The sequence below is a fragment of the Macaca nemestrina genome, chromosome 7 (assembly GCF_043159975.1).
Source record: "Macaca nemestrina isolate mMacNem1 chromosome 7, mMacNem.hap1, whole genome shotgun sequence".
Lineage (NCBI taxonomy): Eukaryota > Metazoa > Chordata > Mammalia > Primates > Cercopithecidae > Macaca > Macaca nemestrina.
This window is the reverse complement of record NC_092131.1, coordinates 18,585,508-18,604,805: the sequence shown is the minus strand read 5'-3', so window position 1 is coordinate 18,604,805 and position 19,298 is coordinate 18,585,508. Positions and strand designations below refer to the sequence as shown.

General features: G+C 45.2%; 1 protein-coding gene and 1 pseudogene across 10 annotated transcripts in view; both read right to left on the bottom strand.

Annotated features, from left to right (window-relative positions):
- The window catches only part of LOC105467570 (forkhead box N3), a 467,055-nt gene that overhangs the window by 112,015 nt on the left and 335,742 nt on the right, over positions 1–19,298 (bottom strand). For all 10 annotated transcript variants that reach the window (XM_011717274.3, XM_011717279.3, XM_011717280.3 and 7 more), the window contains one exon: positions 12,734–12,798. In XM_011717274.3, coding sequence (XP_011715576.1) covers positions 12,734–12,798 — 65 coding nt within the window. The remainder of the gene's footprint in view (positions 1–12,733; positions 12,799–19,298) is intronic.
- The window catches only part of LOC105467568 (adenylyl cyclase-associated protein 2 pseudogene), a 112,263-nt pseudogene that overhangs the window by 87,010 nt on the left and 5,955 nt on the right, over positions 1–19,298 (bottom strand).

Here is a 19,298-nt window from a genome sequence, read left to right as displayed (position 1 = left end):
ATGAGCCCATCAAATCCAGCCACAGGTAGGGCAAGGAGACAGTGGCCCCTGTCTGTGCGCCTCTGTGCTGGTGCCACTTCCTGTACCCCAGCGGATTCCACGTGCAGGGCTTGTGAGGTCAGCACACCTTGTGGAGCTCCCAGAGCCAGGATGCGAAGCCCAGGGTGGAATTTTGGCCTGGACTGGGCCACGTGCCCGTCCCTCCACCAGTCGCTAAGGCCAGGGGGTGCCTGTAAGAAGCTGGCACCTCCCATTTGGAATCTATGGGAAGCGGAGGGGTGGGAGGAGAAAGCCGTCCTGACAGGGCTACTGGAACCCATACTGTCCATGTGAGCCACAGCAACGTGGGCCCATGACAGCTGCAGAGTTTAAAAGTGAAAACTTCATAACTATTTCTTTTCCAGGCCATGCATGGCAAAGCACAGAGACAAGTCTCCCAGAGCCTGAGAAATACAATACACAAATGATCAGCGCAGAATCTACCTTTATACATATCACAGCCTTCTTGTTTCTTGTCACAACATCCTCACAAAATCCCTTAAAATGTGGGAAATGAATCCACAACTAGGACGCTGGGAGCATCTCTACTGGCAGACGTCATCAACACCAAGACCTGTGGTTCTAACTCCTCGCTGCAATGTGTGTCAAGCAGGATCAGATCATCCTGATCAAGCCCCATTAGACATCACAGTTTGCCAGTCGCAGTGGCTCACGTCTGTAATCCCAGCACTTTGGGAGGCTGAGGCAGATGGATCACGAGGTCAAGAGATCGAGACCATCCTGGCCAACATGGTGAAATCCCATCTCTACTAAAAATACAAAAAATTAGGGGGGCGCAGTAGCGGGCGCCTGTAGTCCCAGCTACTCAGGAGGCTGAGGCAGGAGAATCACTTGAACCCTGGAGGTGGAGGTTGCAGTGAGCCAAGATTGTGCCAATCTCAAAAAAAAAAAAAACCAAACAAACAAACCAAAAAACCACAAAATCACAGCCTAGGGAAAGAGGGGCCAACCAATGTGTGCTGTGGTGACCATGAGGTAGGCAGTTCAACACAATCCCTTCAACGACTTGGTAAAGTTCTGATTCACTGCAAGTATGGCTGGCTGCCTTGCAGTCTCCTGGTGGTCTCTGAAACTAGTCTTTGTAAATGTCTTAGTCTAGTTTGCATTCTTGAAACCAAGGGGTTAATCTGACTGGGTCTGCCTGTCCTGCTTGCTTTTGGTCACTTGCTTTTTGTTATTTCTTTTTTCCTTTTTCCACCAAGCTGAGGCCTTGCCACTGAATGCTGGAATTTGACCTTCACTGGCTACTTTACAGATAACATTCATAGGTCACCACGGTGATGGTCGCAACAGCTATTTTTCAGGAACTAGGGCAAGCTCCTGTCCAGTTCAAACCAGTTAGGACCACTGCCCCTTCAACTGGGCCTGTGCAAGTGCCAGAGAGGTGGCCTTTTGACATTGGAGGGCCAAAAGCTCCACCCTCAGATCGCGCTAATGCCGCCATTTACTGAACATACTTCCTTTGAGATGCCATGGACCCCGACTATGCTTGTGCAGAATGAACCCGTTACTTCATTTTATCCCCAATGCCAATCACCTTTCCCCAAACGTTAGACCACCCCGCTTCCCTAACCCATAAATATCCCTAAGCCTTATCTTCAGGGAGGCGGATTTGAGAGCTGTTCTCCTGCCTCCTCACTTGGTACCTTTGTGAACAAATCTTTTCTCTTTTGGAAAACCCTCCATGTCACAGTGATTGATTTGCTGCACTAAGGCAGAACGGACCTGGACCTGGCTGGAAGCATTCTGGCACAATCAGAGGGACAGATCACAAGCAATTCCAGCCCATCTCCAAGGAACTTTCTTTTTCTGTCACATTTCTGCAGGATCTTAGTCATTCAGAAGGGTCATGAAGAATAGCCAGTCAGGGCTCCTGTTCCACTCCACCCATGGCCATCCCGTGGGCATTTGCCTTATGCATCAGGAGCTTCAGAGAGACGACTTCAACAGTCTGAAACATTCCTAAAGGTATCACTTCAGTTCAGCCGGCGAAAGATCTATGTTACTATTGCTTTTGCTATTGTCTGTTGGGGGTGGAAGGTACTGAAGATCTTAGGAAATTGCAGGCCATCGCAGAAATGCTATCATAAGCATCATTAATTCTATTTATTGGATACCCAATCATCACCAGGCACTGTGCAGGCCTCTGTCCATATATTATCTTTTAATTCTCACAAAATCCCATGAAGAGAGTACTACTGTCTATTTGACTGACTGGAAAGGAAAGGCTCAAGCTCATTGGATGAGTTGTTGGAGGTCACTCGGCTGGTGGGTGGCAGAGGCTGGCCTTTGAACCTAAGGTTGGCCAGCTCCAAGGTCCATATACTTCTCTCCTAGTTATGCTGCCTCCTCTGGAGTGAAGTGTGGCAGTGGCACCTGCTCTTGGGGCACCTACCAAGTGCCAGGGATGCTATACAGACCATCATCAATCCTCACAGCAATCTTGCAAGAGGGATACTTTTTCATTGTACAGTAGCTCAAAGAGGGCTATAAAACTTCCCCAAATCAGGCGGCAATTAGGAAGCAACGTGAGGAATGGACTCAAGTATGCCTGACTTAAAAGCTGGGGTCATTTACCCTATGCCTGTGTGTCATGACTTACAAAGGCCAACAGGGGACCTGGGCAGAAAGACGGGCAGAGGGATGGCAGGAGAGATTCATTCTGGAAGTTCACACCTGGCACTGGTAAAGGCCTGAGGGCAGGGGCCACATTCACTCATGCATGTGCACACACCTGCACACACACACGCACCCACTCCCACGTCACGTGCACCGCAGCAGGTACTACCCAGAAACTCTGAGCCACACCTTCTGGTTGTCAAGGGAACCAAACAAGAACACAAACTTGATCCCTTGCAGTTTATAGGTGGATGATTTTAAGTCCATGTCTGAAACTGTCATGTGAACAGCTCACTCAGAATATATTCTAAAGTTATTCTTCCTCATTAAAATCTCTTGGCAATTGTATAAAAATATTTCTAGACTTCCATGTACAGTTCAACAGAATTTCAAGGGAAATGACTTTTTCAATTGTATTTTAAGACTGAGCACTTTGATAAAAGCAGGCTCTGCAGTGCAATGTGATCCAAGGTTGTTTAATCTTTATATTTCATAATCTAACTGATATAATTTAATAGACTAGAAAAACATTTTTAAATGCTCAAAAATTAAATAAGAGAAGATTCCCATACATGAATTATAATTGGTGTAAAATTACTTGTATCTACATCTGTCTATCTACTAATATAAAATTCACATAGACTAAAATAAAATATTCATTCTATTAAAGAATGGGTGGGTTCTTCTCATTGTGTTAATCTTTGAATGACTAATTTCAGGATTTCCTTTTTTCTGTATCTAGGTTTTTAAAATCATAAAGTGAACTATGCAGGAACCTGGAGGGAAAATGAAGCACCTTAATTACTTAAAGAAGACAAAGTTTTCATTTCCATCTTTTTGTCTTATTGTGAATTACTTATAACAGGATTCTCCCTCAGCCCTAGTCTGCAAAACACTGTAGAACATACAAATATCTAAAGCAGAAAACTGTTTAGAAATATTTATGCCGTTTTGAAGTGAAGGCTGGTGTGAGTCCAGGTGTCTGCAGCTTTGAGCAGAACAATTGCTTCAGGCCTTGTTTTTCCCATCTACAAAATGGGAGTAACCATATCGAATGCATAAGGCTAGTATAAAGAAATAATGCAGGCTGGACGCAGTGGCTCACGCCTGCAATCCCAACACTTTGGGAGGCTGAGGAGGGTGGATCACCTGAGGTCAGGAGTTCGAGACCAACCTGACCAACATGGTGAAACCCCATCTCTACTAAAAATACAAAAAAATTACCGGGGTGTGGTGGTTGGCGCCTGTAATCCCAGCTACTTTGGGAGGCTGAGGCAGAAGAATCGCTTGAACCCAGGAGGTGGAGGTTGCAGTGAGCCTAGATTGCGCCACTACACACCAGCCTGGGTGACAAGAGCGAAACTCTGTTCAAAAAAAAAAAAAAAAAAAAAGAAGTGATGGCTGCACAATGCTGTGACTACTAAATGCCACTGAACTGTATACTGTAAAATCATTGATTTTATGTTATATGAGTTTCACTTCAATTTAAAAAACTAATAGGCATTACATGTGGATGGTAAAATTATGAGTAATTTTATCTTTAGATTGTCTATTTTCTATAACAAAGACATATTATTTTGGTAATAAAAGCAATTGATGTTATTTGGGGTGGGCGGGGGGGGGGGGGGGGGACTGACATTAGAAACAAAAATTAAGCCTGGCGTGGTGGCTCACGCCTGCAATCCCAACAGTTTGGGAGGCCAAGGCGGGCAGATCACCTGAGGTCAGGAGTTTGAGACCAGCCTGGCCAACACGGTGAAAACTCTGTCTCTACTAAAAATGCAAAAAGTAGCTGGGCATGGTGGTGCACGCCCACCTGAGTAGTCCCAGCTACTCAGGAGGCTGAGGCAGGAGAATCACTTGAATCTGGGAGGCAGAAGTTGCAGTGAGCCGAGATCACATCACTGCACCCCAGCCTGGGCAACAGTGCAAGACTCTGTCTCAAAAAATAAAAAAATAAAATAAAATAATCGTAATCTGAGGAGACAGAAAGAGGCATGCTAATACAAAACCCCAGAGCCCTGAAATTTTTTGCTGAAATTGGCCTCCTATTCTTCTATGAGGGTGCTCCTGCCCCTTCCCTCTTTGTGAAACTCTATACCTTTCATTTCAGTGATTTCCTCAGTTTCGGACTGAGCCGCTGCTTCTTCATGGCCACTGCTGTTTGCTACTGCTTCTCTCATTGCTGTAAACCTAGCTCTTGAATATGAGTCAGCTCTCTGGACCTTTTCCTCTTTTCCATTCTATACCCTCCTGCAAAGATCATCTATGCCCATAACCTAGGCCCATAAGCTTCCTCCCCACCCTGACTCCCCTCTTCCAAAGTCCAGCCTCAGTTTCCACCTCCTACTGAACAGTTATCCTGAAACATGAGATTAAGCCCACACACACCCCGGCAGGGGCCTAGCCCGGAGGAAGCTCTTAATAAAGCCTCTCGATTTCCTGACTCCTCTGTTTCTGTTCACAAAACTGCCATTTTCTCAGTGTGCATCACTGGATTTTGGTTAAAATGGTTACTATAGACGGGTAGCGGGAAGAGCTGAAATTAAAGTCAGACAGGAAAACACAGGATATCTGACTGGTATTTTCCCAGATTCCACACCAGGCTGTAGCCACTGGGAAAGTAGGTGGGTAACTGGAGATTGGGCAAATTTGCCATCAAGAGATGGCAAAGATCAGAATCAACCAAAGCCTTTTTAAATTGCATTTCCTTGTATTTTTAAAGTAACTTAAGACGGTGTTCTGCACGTTCTCAGTGACCACATAAAACCTTGAGAGATCACAGCTGCTGACCAGCAGCCCTGTAAATTCACCGCTGATTGTAAGCAAAAGCAGCTAGCTGACTCTATGACTGCAGTTACAGATAGATCTTTACAAATAACTCAGTGCAGAACAATAAGACAAATGATGCCAAGGATAAAGGGCCCCTCCTTGAAACCAGAGGGCCTCTGCAGGCCCAAAGAGGACAGAAGGCAATTAGGACTTAGGGGCTGGGGGGAATGGAGAGAGGCTTTCTTGTTTGCCTTTTGTCATTGCTAATTTTTTTTTTTTAATGTGTATGCCTGAGGGTGAGAATCAGGAGATTTATGCATTAGGTGGATGCCCTCCTTTGCAAAATGGACAAAAGAGTCAGCTTGCGGAGCAGATTAGACAGAAGAGGCCAAAGAGCCCAGGGGCTTCAAGCTCCGACCAAATGGGAAAGCAATGAGTGGGCGAGGGTCAGGGCAAATCCAAACAAAACCTGGGATTCACTGGTCCTTCCAGAGAGGTAAGGGGTGCCAGGACTCCAGGCCAGAGGCTGTGGCCAGACGCAGAAGTCTGGTAGTGACATCCTGGTCATATCAGAGGGTGACACGGAAAGTGGAAATCATGAGAAAGGCAGGTGTTTGGGAAAATGCTCCTTTGGTGAGTTTTGCAAGTTTTTCAGCTGGAATATACCTATGAGAATGAGTGATCGGAAACCTGAGGCATGAAACACTGAAGGCTAAAGCTGACTTCTTATGGAGCATTTGTGAGGTGTCAGGCCCCAGAGTGACTGTGACATTCACAGTTCTTTAATCTTCACCAAGATTACAAAGATCACCAAGACCTTGGGCCTCAGGTTTGATTGTAAAATGAGGTTGTGAGAAACGTATCTCGCAGCCCCATTTTACAGACAATCAAACCTGAGGCACAAGGTCAGAGAGCTGGTGCCTAGAGAGGGAGCGATTTGGCTCCAGTTTGATGTGGTGCTAAAGCCCGTGCTCTTTCACACAGCTGTGTGTGCCCCTGCTGTGAATATACACTTGGAGAGTATCGAGTACAGCTTGGTACTTGTGAGCCGGGTGAACTTCTCAAAGAAGCAGTCCTATTTATGAGGAATTAAAAGTGTCTGAGATAAAGATATGTACGAATTCTCCTTCAGATTTATGCATACATCCAGCAGGCTCTGGGCATCTTCAGCCTTTGCCCCATTCCGAGAACTGCCCTTACAGATGGGCAAGAGGAGTTTTAGCCAGGAAGGTGAAGAGCGCAAGGAAACCACATTCGGAGGATTTTAGCCCTATTTTCCTAAGAGTCACAGTTTTGTAAAATATTTCAGTAGCTAACCTTGACTGGGAATTTAGCATGAACTGTCCTATGTGCTTGACTAGTGGGAATCCACCAAATCCTCGCCAGGACTCCAGGAGACAAGCATTGCCATGACTCCCAAAGAGAAGTTAAGCCGGCTGCCCAAGAAGCCAACACAGGGTTCACTTCCAGGTCGTCCAAACCTATAATAGATCGTATTGCCTCCCTAAGATCCACAGGACCTTGGAAAACCATCTTGTTTGGGGATGGGGATCTTCAGCCAGCCTGCTACCCACTCTGTCCTCTCCTTGCACCCACAGCTGGCTGAAGGTTAACACTCTTTCTCCACTGAGCCAGAGTTAAGCATCAAAATCCATTCTGACCTATTTTTGGGGAAGTTGCTAAAGTGGAACAGAGCTGGTACTAGATAGGGAATCTTTGCCATCACTGAGGTCCGCTCCTTAATTTGCAAATGAAGCCCTAGGTATGCCATGTGGCTTGTCCAAGGTCACCAAGTTTACCAAGGGAAGGGTTGAGACCAGAACCCAGGTCCCTTGACTCATAAGCCAGTGTTCCTTCCACTATAACTTCCTCTTGAGCCTCTCATGGCATGAAAGACAACCAAGGTGAGGTATCTCATACATCTCAGTAGTAAAAGTTCGTAGTAGAGTCATGGGAAGGGGCAAGGGTTGTGAAGGGTGGGTGATCAACACTATTACTCCCAAGTAAGTTTGGACATGAAGCCAATCTAGAACATGGGAAACTGGTATTCCTCAAAGCAAGTCATCTAACAATCATGTCAACTTCATGCACATTCTACGGATTGCACGTGCATTGGTGCACATGGATGAACAGCATGCATCTCACAGCAGAAGACCTGGTTTCCTTTTTCCCTATTTAGGCTGTGGGGATGGGTAGGTTGGAGTCTAAGGCAACACAATCCTGCTCTGTGAGCTGAAAATGCCTTTAAGTCCTTCCATTACATTAGCTCGTCCAGTGTGAGTTGTCAGAAGTGAATGGATGGCCAGGCACCGTGGCTCATGCCTGTAATCCCAGCACTTTGGAAGGCCAACGCGGGTGGATCACCTGAGGTCAAGAGTTCGAGACCAGCCTGGCCAACACAGTGAAACCCTGTCTCTACTAAAAATACATAAAAATTAGCCAAGTGTGGTAGTGGGCGCCTGTAATCCCAGCTACTTGGAAGGCTGAGGCAGAAGAATCACTTGAACCAGGGAGGCGGAGGTTGCAGTGAGCCAAGACCACACCACTGCACACCAGCCTGGGTGACAAGAGCGAGACTCTGTCTCAACAACAACAACAACAAAATCAACACAAGTGAAAGGAAATAAAATCTGATAATTTATTTTAATTCTACCACTACATCCTAGGGACACGGAGTTGATAATAATTAGTGGCCAATACTAAAGTGATGGAGAAAAGGAAGAGGGAAGAATGACCAGAAGGGTGTAAGGGTGTCAAGTGAGTCACTGGAAAGGTTGGTAAAACCAGTGGCTTCATCTGTGCTGACGGTGGCTGGGCTTCATAGAGTGGGTGGGCCAAGCAGCCTTTTCCAAGAAGGGCTAGGACTTGTGGTCTGACCACAGAATGGGCCGTGAGTGGTTGAGAGGGTGGGACCTGGACTTCCCCTGGGGATCCCCAGCCGAACCCAGGACTGGACACACAGAGATGTATCATAAAGAAATGCTTGCAGGTGGGGTGAGGAGGGTAGGCTCAGGGAATGCTTGCTTAGAGGAAGAGCTAGAAATAAAAGCAGGCCAGAATGGTCAGGCAGTAGCTCCTCTCTGAACAAAACTCCGTGGGGGCATCTGAGGCCGACAGGGCCTACAAAGGCCAAGAGGGCAGAACTGGGAAATAAAATCAGCATGGCTTGTGGCAACTTTCAGCAGAAGGCATGAAGCTACCAAGAGCAGAGGTGCTTATGTCGTTTTGGGATGAAACCATTAGAGACCAGATGAAGGGTCAGATCAGGGGCGAGGAATGCCTTTAATTATGAATCACTGACTCATTACAACAAATCATCCAAGGGTGATGTTTTAATAAAGTAACCTAATTTTAAGTATGATGGGTGAATGGAATATGGGGGAGGGACACAGGGAGTTTGGAAATGGGAAAATGTAAAACAGACTTTATTCTCTTTGTTAACAAAATAAGAGAGATTAGTAAATGAATTAAATGAATAAAATAAAAACACATTTCAAACACATAGAGACCATAACATAGAGACGCACAGACACAAGAAGAAGGGACAGTGGGGACACCTGTCAGCTGGCCACGCCTGCAGGGCTCTGAATAAGCCACTCTTCTGTTCAGCCCGCCCTGAGTCCCCTCTGCACAATGAGCTTGTCCCCTTCTAATGCTCTGCTTGGTTTCCATTGTACAAGAACTGAAGTGCTCTCTAGCCTGCTGAAACTCTATAGCAGCCTAGATGGCATTTAAAATAAAGACTGTGAACTGATGAAACGACCAATTATGTTAAGTACCCATGCCTGGTGTAATCCAAACCAAATCTTACCCCATCATCCTCGAAACCGAGAGGTGATTCAGCAGCCCTTCTTGCCAGTGATTCTGAACCAAAATATAGACACTGCACCCGACGTCCAAGGAGGACCTCGAGAACAACCAGTTAATTCTTGCAATTGGTTTTGTGCTGGGAAAAAATAAAGGTACTAAGTTTCCACTCTAAACCAAACAACGATTAGATCACGAAAACTGGTGCCCCGCTGTAACTATTAGGTCATTTTGATTTCAACTTCGTTTCAGGTTTTAACTTCCATTATTTCCTCTTCGGACATTGCATTACTCTTCCCGTCGCTATCCAAAGGTGTCTATGAAGTGCTCAGGTTCCGCGCTGTTGCTATGATCTCTGTGAAGCTAAGTTCTCTGGTTATTTCTTTCTTGCAATGACTTTTTTTTTCTATTTCCACACACCTATATCTATCTGCTTTTCTAAGGCCTTAAGTGTCAGTTCTCCCAAGAAGAGACAGCCCCTCTGCTCCCACCTTTCTGACAAAAATACGTCTCCCTCCTCTACACGACAGGGCACCCCCACTGTATTAGTCCATTTTCACACTGCTGATAAAGACATACCCAAGACTGGGTCATTTATAAAGAAAAAGGGGGTTAATGGACTCACAGCTCCACGTGGCTGGGGAGGCCTCACCATGATGGTGGAAGACAAAAGATACATCTTACATGGCAACAGACAAGGGAGAATGAGAGCCAAGCAAAAGGGAAACCCGTTATAAAACCATCAGATCTCGTGAGAATTACTCACTACCACAAGAATAGTATCGGGGACACCGCTCCCATGATTCAGTGACCTCCCACCGGGTCCCTCCCACAACATGTGGGGATTATGGGAGCTACAATTCAAGATGAGATTTGGGTGGGGACACAGCCAAACCACATCCTACTTATTTTCCTATCCTGCATTACTGAGACCTGGGGAGACCACTCCATGAAGTAAGTGATCCCCCACACTGGTTCGATTCTGCCAGTCCTGCTAGTGATCCGTAACTTATGATCCATAACCCTGGCTGGCTTCTGCTGGCCAGTCACTGGTCCCACAGCACCCTAAAGAAAGATTCCCATGTCACCCCCACGTGACCAAACTGCACCTTCTCCCCCAGCACCGAGAATTGGCATCTTTGGGGACAAGTATCCTGGTTCTACTTGCCCTCAATTCCAATGCCTGTGGCTGGAACCTATTGACAGAGTTCCCTACTGATCTGATTATCTAGAAAACTTTCCTTCCACTTGCTATAGGGAAAAATGAGGGATTTTTGAAATACAGAAAATAGAAAGTGAGAAATCAAATCATTTTTGAAAATAGAAAGTGAGAAATCAAAAACCTGAGAAAGTGGCATTAAACAGGCACATTTTCTTCTACTTGATTCTAACCCAAACCTTCCCCTGGCATGACCGGACAGTCCCTTCTTTAGGTACTCCTATCTTTATTCGCAAAACTCTTGCTTGTGGGCATTAGCAACTTTCCCATGGCCCAGAACCACCCACCAAAGGAACACAAAAATAGTAATTAGGAAGAACACCCATAGATTCTAAAAAAATACTATCCACAACAAAAGTGTCTCCAGAACTCTAGGGAATGAAGAAACGTCACAGAAAAAAAAAAAAAGAATGTTAACAAATCTCTGCCCACCCTCCCAAGCTCTCACCAAGATTCTTCTGATTTTCAAATGTACAAAATTTTAATGGGTTGCACTTAAGTGGATGTGGATTCAATAAGCATCTGAAATCTGTCCTAGTTTAATTCACAGTGCCTAGAGCAATTGGGGGAATCTGTAACCCTATCAGGAAAAGAAAATAAGTCAACACCCACAGGATAATCTCATACTGACATCTCTCAACTTCAGAAACCTTATCAATATTAATATTTCCCTCATGTTTTTGCCCCACATAAATGAACAAAAAGAACTTACCTAATGCCAAAGTGAATGAATAAAAATCACGAGAAAAGGCTCTAAGAAAACAAAATCTCTTTTCTCAAAATAATCCAAACCTGAATGATATTCATGTCACTGCTATAGTTCTAGAGGAAAAATGACGCACATAACTTTGAAACTCACTTGAAAAGAACCCAAAGGCTGATCCTAATCAGTTTCCACTTCTACTATCTGAAGAGAAAACAGAATAGATTTTTTAAAATTATGTGTTAATTTTTGAGAGTGGAGGGACTTCCTTTTGCTCTCTTAAACATTTAGGATATCTACAATGATTACTAAAATTAGGTTTAACCAAACTTGCCTGACTACACTTCACCTATACCAAGCAAAAATACAAAGAAATGCTTAAGTTTCCAATTTCACGGGCTATTAAAATGACAATATGCAATTGCGTGGTCTATAAATCGCACTAAAAATGTGATGACATCTCTCACAAGGGTTCGAGCTACTACGGAAACCTGAAGATACATGTCCCTCTTCTTAACCACACTTACCTTCTACTCCTTCACACATATGGCCGGCCTTCAGCCTGTACTTTTAAGGGAAAGAGGCTAAACAGCTCTCAACCAATCAATAGACACTAAAATCCCTCACCATAAGCCCAGTGTAGTTCAAACACTCTTAGCACAGCCAAACCCATCTGCATTTGGCCAGCGGGGCCTGTCTGACTCCTAGCCAATCAACAGAAGTAGGAGGGATAGAAAGCTCCAAAGCCCCTGGGAACCACCTAATTCCATTTTATTTACAGAACCGATATCCAAAATAGCGATAACCCCAAAGTAATTTCTAAAAGTATTAAAAATGAACCTCTTTGCTATTTTTTAAATTATTTATTCCTCCTTAACTTTGGCCATTTCAAAAGGAACTTAATGGCAAAAGTAGAGATGAAAGGTGGTTGGAATTCCGTGAGCACACCGGCTGGGGACTAGGACAAGGCAGCTGAGTTGGGCTGGACAACAGCAAGGGTGTCCCCTGTAGGTGACACTTGTGGGGACCAATGTAGGGTGACTGGACTCTGAACCTCAGAATGAACCACGGCCAACCTTCCAGGTACACGGAGATGTTGGGCAACAGCAAGCAATGCATGCACCTCCATCCTGATACAAGTGCCAGAATAGCCAAACCCTCCTTTTGCAGCTCAAGTTTTTGAAACATGTAAAGGGGTTTGCTTTTATCAGCCCAGTTTATATTCCTGTCACATTTTAATTACCACGTAATTCCAATGTCACCAAAGCAAGCCAAACACTTCCAGAATATGACCAGTGACAGCGGGCCAAAGCAGCAGTCCTTAGAGGCCTGGTTTCAGACTCATGATTCACAGCAACCAAGAGGCTTGAGTAGGAAGAAATAAAGGGAACTGGATAAAGAAACCCCACCCACAACAGTCACACTTCTCCAGAGAGCGGCCACTCCTAAACGGGACAGACTCTCCGGTTTGACACCAAGCACAAAGGAGTGATGAAAGGCAGGTGGGTGAGGGGGAGGGGGAGGGAGAGGAAGGGGTGTTGCTAGGGACCTACCTTGGAGAAGGGCTCCATTTCTCTTGAAGAAGGTACTGCCCGGCCAGATGGGTGGACCTGATGTGCTGAAAGAAAAGAGAAACTAGCATAAGGCCAAGTTCATCTGCACTCACACACCTGCAACCCCTCCCCACACTTCCCTCAAAACATTTCCCCAAGCATGCATTACTGACACCCTTTGAAAATGCATCCTGGAAAACCATGAGGTCTGCTTTATTGTAAACAGGTTTCATATTTCACAGTGCAGAACCTACCTGTGTGAGCATTCTGTTTATCACCTTGACCCTGCTCACACCTGGGCACTGAAATCACCGACCGATACATAAAATGGCAAATTCACATGGTCTAATGGCACAGCATATAACTTAAGAATATTTGCTAACCTGTTCATAATTTCATGAATGTATGTGACAAAGAACTCCTAATCATGTTTTCTGAGACCAAGTGGGTTTTCCAACACTTCCTCGTGCCACCTGCCTGCTACAAATGCAAACTTGCCTTTCTCGGCATTTCTACCACTAAATCCTCAATATATGGAGATGACCTTAATCGACTTCCTCCTTCCCCCCTCTTCTCTTGTTTCGTATCCTGTTTCCAACTTCTTGGCTTAAAATGTTGCACTCCATACCCTATAAAACATTTTGCAGATATGTTACCACCCAGAGTGTGGTAACAGGAGAGGCAATAGGAAAGATCAATATATCACGAAGACACTTACTGCATTTATAGATGAGCATTTTCACTGTTTTAAGACTGCCAGTAGAAAACTTTATAACCAAGCCAGTCAGTCTTAGTAACGTGTCCTTAGAGTGGAAAGTAGGTTATATTCTAAATCAAGGATTGGTTTAGATTAACGTTACAGAGTACTTAGTCAAAAATGTTACTACATCCAGCCCAAGAGGCAGCATAAATTACTTTCACCGAAATAGTACATGACAAATTATATTGGTTAATGCATTATCAATCACCTTCAATATGAGAAAAATAGGTTCGAGTAATACATTTCTAAGTTTGGCAGAAACACACACACACACACACACACACACACACACACACGCACACACAGAGGAATCTGAAGGGCTCTACGGTGAATGTTCCACCAGTGAACCAGGATCTCTAGTTATCTAGGACAGCAATACTGTTACCAAGCAGAAATGCCAATGACACATTCTGCCCACTGGAATTTCATTACCAGAGGTACAAATAGTACAGCAGGTATAGGGACACATTACATGATTGAGGAGGAATAGGAGGGAAGAAGAAATGAGCTACAGCACAAAAATACTATCACACATCAAAATCATGTCAAACGTGCTAGAAAATACATACTATAAACCTTGATGTTAATGAACCTTTTGTTTTATTTTGTTTTGGATCCACTATACTAAAATTAAATGAGCATCATGCATCTCGGCCATGGTATTTCCAGCAGCCCTGATTCTCAGCCAGGCAGTTGTGACCACAGAGTGGCCAGGAGCTACACAGGGTAACAGCAGACCAGACTGGAGTCTCAGGATGATGATACCAGCTGATTGCTCTTCCACTGGATTCCGATCTTACTCTGTTTCAGGGCACTTAAGGCTCAAAGTTGCATGAAGAATAATGTGCATTAAAACACTTAAGATTATCTTTTAACAATCCCAGCAAGCTCTCAGGATTTTACCATCTTATTTTTATAACAAAGCAGGGAACAGCAAGCTGGCTGTTGCCAAGACGGAATCACCTGATTTATAAAGATATTTTAAAACTGAGGACTTCGTTATAGCAGAGTAGGTGTTTCTAGAGAATTCAATAATTGAGTATTACTGCAGGAGCCTGAATATCCAGCTTACTTCCATCCAAATCTCTTCTTTATCCTGACCTTGATTTGGCTGAAAACTGAGCAGACATCAGGCATGGAGCAGTATGGGGAATGAAGGTCGGATAAATCCAGTGGTTTAGATAAGGAAAATTCTCTGTGTGATAGAAATCTACCTAAAGATTCTTACAACATCCTTTTAATGTACTTAAATCACTGACAGTTCTATGGTCAATCTGTGGTGCTGTGGAACTTATCTGTACTCTAGTAGTGGAGAGAGACTTCGACTGCTGACCACCTTCTCTTTCCTGGCCCCTGTTGTAATTGATGAATTCACACATGGTCTCTTTCCAGCTCAGGGTAAGTCAGCTCCTGCCATGCTAAATGCCAAGTTTTCAAGCTCCTTGGCCCATATCTATACACTTCTTTTGGGTGGTTCCTCAAAATGACATCTTCTAACTGTGAGAAGAGCCAAGGATTTATTAAGCCCCTGTTGAGAATTGTGCTTGGTGTTGAGAAAGACTTGAGGGGAAAATTTAAAACCCTATTTTATGATCTCTAAGAACCTGATGTCATACTTACCTGGCTCCAGACTCCTCTGACTGTATCTAATGAGACCAGTGATGCCTATAGACAGACTCAAGTTTACGTCTCCAGTGGCTGCAGGTTGGGAGGGCAACAAGCTTGATTTTTTCCCCCCTCCATCTGGAGATGTCCCTGGATAATTGGCCCTTAACGCTTAAAGTTGGTTAAAACCACACATGGTACATGAAATTACTTATAAATGTCTATTAACCGCAATAATTCAGAGACAAAACCAGTGATAGAAGTCTTTGTGGGATAAGTTGCAAACCACCCATTCTCAGGCAGCTCAAGAGCGGGGAGGGTGGGAGTGGTAGGTGCAGGGGAAGAATGGGGTGCTCTCCATAGCCAGCCATGTAAATATCACTGCCACGAGAAATGACCATGGGGGCCCCTTCCTAACCCTGTGTGGGTTTTAATCACCTTAAAATGGTGTTTGCATTGCTTGACGATAGGATCAAGTTACCATTTACTGAGCATAGTAATCAACCCCTTTCCGTGGAATCCTCTAATTCTGCAGGGTGAGCAGGGCAGAAATCACCTTCCTGGTTTTGGGGGTTTTTTTTGACAGAGTCACGCTCTGTCACCCAGGCTGGAGTACAGTGGTGCGATCTCGGCTCACTGCAACCTCCGCCTCCCAGGTTCAAGCGATTCTCCTGCCTCAGCCTCCCGGGTAGCTGGGATTACAGGCACCTGCCAGCAAGCCCAGATAATTTTTGTATTGTTAATAGAGGTGGGGTTTTGCCAACTGATTTCAATGGCCAGGCTGGTCTCAAACTGCTGACCTCAAGTGATCTGCTCGCCTTGGCCTTCCAAAGTGCAGGGATTACAGGGGTGAGCCACCATGCGTGACTCATCCATTCTTTTTTTTTTTTAATTTTTTTAAAATTGAGATGAGATCTTGCTGTGTTGCTGAGGGTGGTCTCAAACTCCTAGCCTCCAGTGATCCTCTTGCCTCATCCTCCCAAAGCACTGGTGGTGTGAGGTACCATACCTGTCCACCTTCCCTGTTCTATAGGGAGACAGACAGAGGTCCTGAGAGGCAAAAGGACTTGCCCAAGGCACGGTATGACAAGTTAGTCATGATCAACCCAAGAAGGACTAGGGCTTGCCCACTGTACCATAGAAACACACACAGCAACAGCTCCAATTTCATTTCTACTCTTCCAGCCTTCCTCTTCTGCTCTTCCAGCACTAAACTCTTAGTCATCCTTCCCCATGGAAGAAGGCTGTGCATGGTATTTTGCTAGGACTCTCTCTAAGGCAAAGTCCCAGGCTAGAAAAAGCAATCAGGCTAACCATATGTGAAAGACACGCAGGCTCCCATTAGCAGAAACAATACAACGCCGGTGCCACAAATGTCTCATTTCAATAACACGCTAACAAAAATCCCATGACCTTCGGCAGTATAAGCCAGACCAACTTTGCAACAAAGAAAGCAGACCAGTAGGTTAAGAGGACCTTGCCAGCCAGCAAGGTGGAGTGCGACCTGGCATTTGAGAACATTGATCCGGCTGACCGTCAAGAGCAGCGCTGAGCCTGCAAATCCCAAGAGGTGAGTGATACCATCCTGAACAGCATACCCAGCGGCTGCCAGAGACTCAGCCCTCAGTCATTCCCGGACCCTGCACTCTGAGCTGCACTACCTCCAGCTCCCAAAGGGATACCCTGAGTCAACAGGTCGGACAGCCCGAGGGTGGCTCTTAGCAAGATGACGTGATCCATCATGTGTTCTCTCTACACCCAGGAACCTTAACCATTGTGAGAACCAGCTGGATGATAAACAGAGACCCCGGGAGGCTCCATCAAGACCCACACCTGTATTCACCAGCTGAACTTTCTGTGGCTCTCAGCGAGAAATAAATTAAGAAAAGGACTGTTTTCTAAGATCTCGCCTGTCAAATGTGAACTAGGACCTCTAAAAGAGAGAAGAGAGCCAGGCGTCACTGGCTCACGCCTATAATCCCAGCACTTTGGGAGGCCAAGGTAGGCAGATCACGAGGTCAGGAGTTCGAGACCAGCCTGACCAACATGGTGAAACTCCATCTCTACTAAAAACACAAAAATTAGCCAGGCGTGGTGGCGCATGCCTGTAATCCCAGCTCCTCAGGAGGCTAAGGTAGGAGAATTGCTTGAACCCAGAAGGCGGAGGTTGCAATAAGCCAAGATCGCACCACTACACTCCAGCCTGGGTGACAGAGCGAGACTCCGTCTCAAAACAAAAAAAAAAGAGAGAGAAAAGGATGCTATAACACGAATGAACCTTGAAAGCAAGCTAAGTGAAATAAGTCAGAATAAATAAACAAATACTGTCTGATTCCACATAGAAGAGGTATCTAGAGTAGTCAAATTCACAGACACAGAAAATGGAATGGCGGTTGCTAGAGACTCGGGGAAGGAGGAGTAAGGAGTTTAATTGGTACAGAGGTTCAGTTTTACAAGATGAAAAGAGTTCCGGAGGTTGGTTGTACAATGATGTAAATGCACTTAACATTACAGAATGCACACTTATAAAATAGTTAAGATGGTAAATTATATGTATTCTACCACAATTTTTTTTTGTTTTTCTTTTTGCAGTGGGGTCTTGCTCTGTCACACAGGCTGGAGTGTAGCGGCAAAATCTCGGTTCACTGCAGCCTCCACCTCCTGGACTCAAACGATCCTCCTGCCTCAGCCCCCAGAGTAGTTGGGACTACAGGGTCACACCACTATGCCTGGCTAAGTTGTTTTTGTTTTTTTTTTTTCCAGGACAGGATCTCACTATGTTGCCCAGGCTGGTCCCAAACACCTGGGCTCAAGTGATCTGTGTACTTCAACTTAAAACATTTTTGTTAATGTATAAAGAGATGAGTAGGGAGGGGAGGAGGGAGAGGAGTAAGGAGGGAAGAAGGAAGGGGGAGGAGGAAGAAAGAATGGAGAGATAGAGATGGTAAGAAGGACTCTGAAAAAGTGAATGAAAGCCTAAAGTGTGTGGGGTGGGAAGAAAGGAAGAATATCTGAATGCCCCCTGTGGTCAGCTCTCTGCCAGAATGGTCCACAGCACACAAAAAAGCAGAAAGCCCAAACCAACAGGGATGGGGTAGGGGGAGAAAATGGGTGTAGCAAGACCAGCCCATCCTGATTTAGCACCCCTGGAGGCCAGAGCTTACCCACTACTCTTAAGTAACTGAGCACAGAGTCCCATCATACTCTTAGCGCTGGAGATGGACTGTGATGGCAATCCCTTCAGATGGGTGGCATCTACCAGCAGACTGCGTTTCCCCACGAATAAAACAGTCAAGGTAGTTGTAACAAAGGGAGAATCACCCCCCAAAAATCCTTGAAATTCCATTGTTTTGCCTTATAACTGGGGATTAATCACCAGGAAATAATAGAAAACCAAATGTGACCTACGCCACACTGTAACGGGCTCTTTGGGTGAAGGATGTCAGTCGCTGGCGTTTGGAACCCAGGAACCAGAGCAGGCTGGACAGAGACGTGTGTGGGAAGCTTCACAAAATACCACTCACTGTTCGAGAAGCATCACTAAGAGCACAGATGAAAGTTCAGATTCTCAGGGACACTCTCGACACTTCTAACCTTCCAAATAAGCTTGAGTGTCCCAGCAATTAAAAGGGATCTCTGTGCCACAGGGTCTAATCCAGGGTGAAGTGGAGAGAGCGCGGGATTTGGACTCAGGAAGTTTGTTTAAAACACAGACTGAAAGTCTTTTAACTCGTCAAAGTCTCAATTCCATGCCTGCAAGCCGGGACAAATGATAGCATCTAGTGTGTGAGAATAAAATGAGATGGTGGGTATGAAAAAAATGCTTTCTAGACTGCAAAAATCCCAGAGGTGGTTTTTCTTTTTGTTGTTTTTGGTTTTGAGACATAGTCTTGTTGTTTTTGGTTTTGAGACATCTGTCTTTCAGGCTGGAGTGCAGTGATGTGATCTGGGCTCACTTCAACCTCTGCCTCCCAGGTTCAAGCAATTCTCCTGCCTTAGCCTCCCGAGTAGCTGAGATTACAGACACGCATCACCATGCCTGGCTACTTTTTGTGTTTTTAGTAGAGACACGGTTTCGCCATTGGCCAGGCTGGTCTTGAACTCCTGACCTCAAGTGATCCATCTTCCTTGGCCTCCCAAAGTGCTGGGATTGCAGGTGTGAGCCACCATGCCTGGCCCCAGTGGTAGTCTTGATTGCAA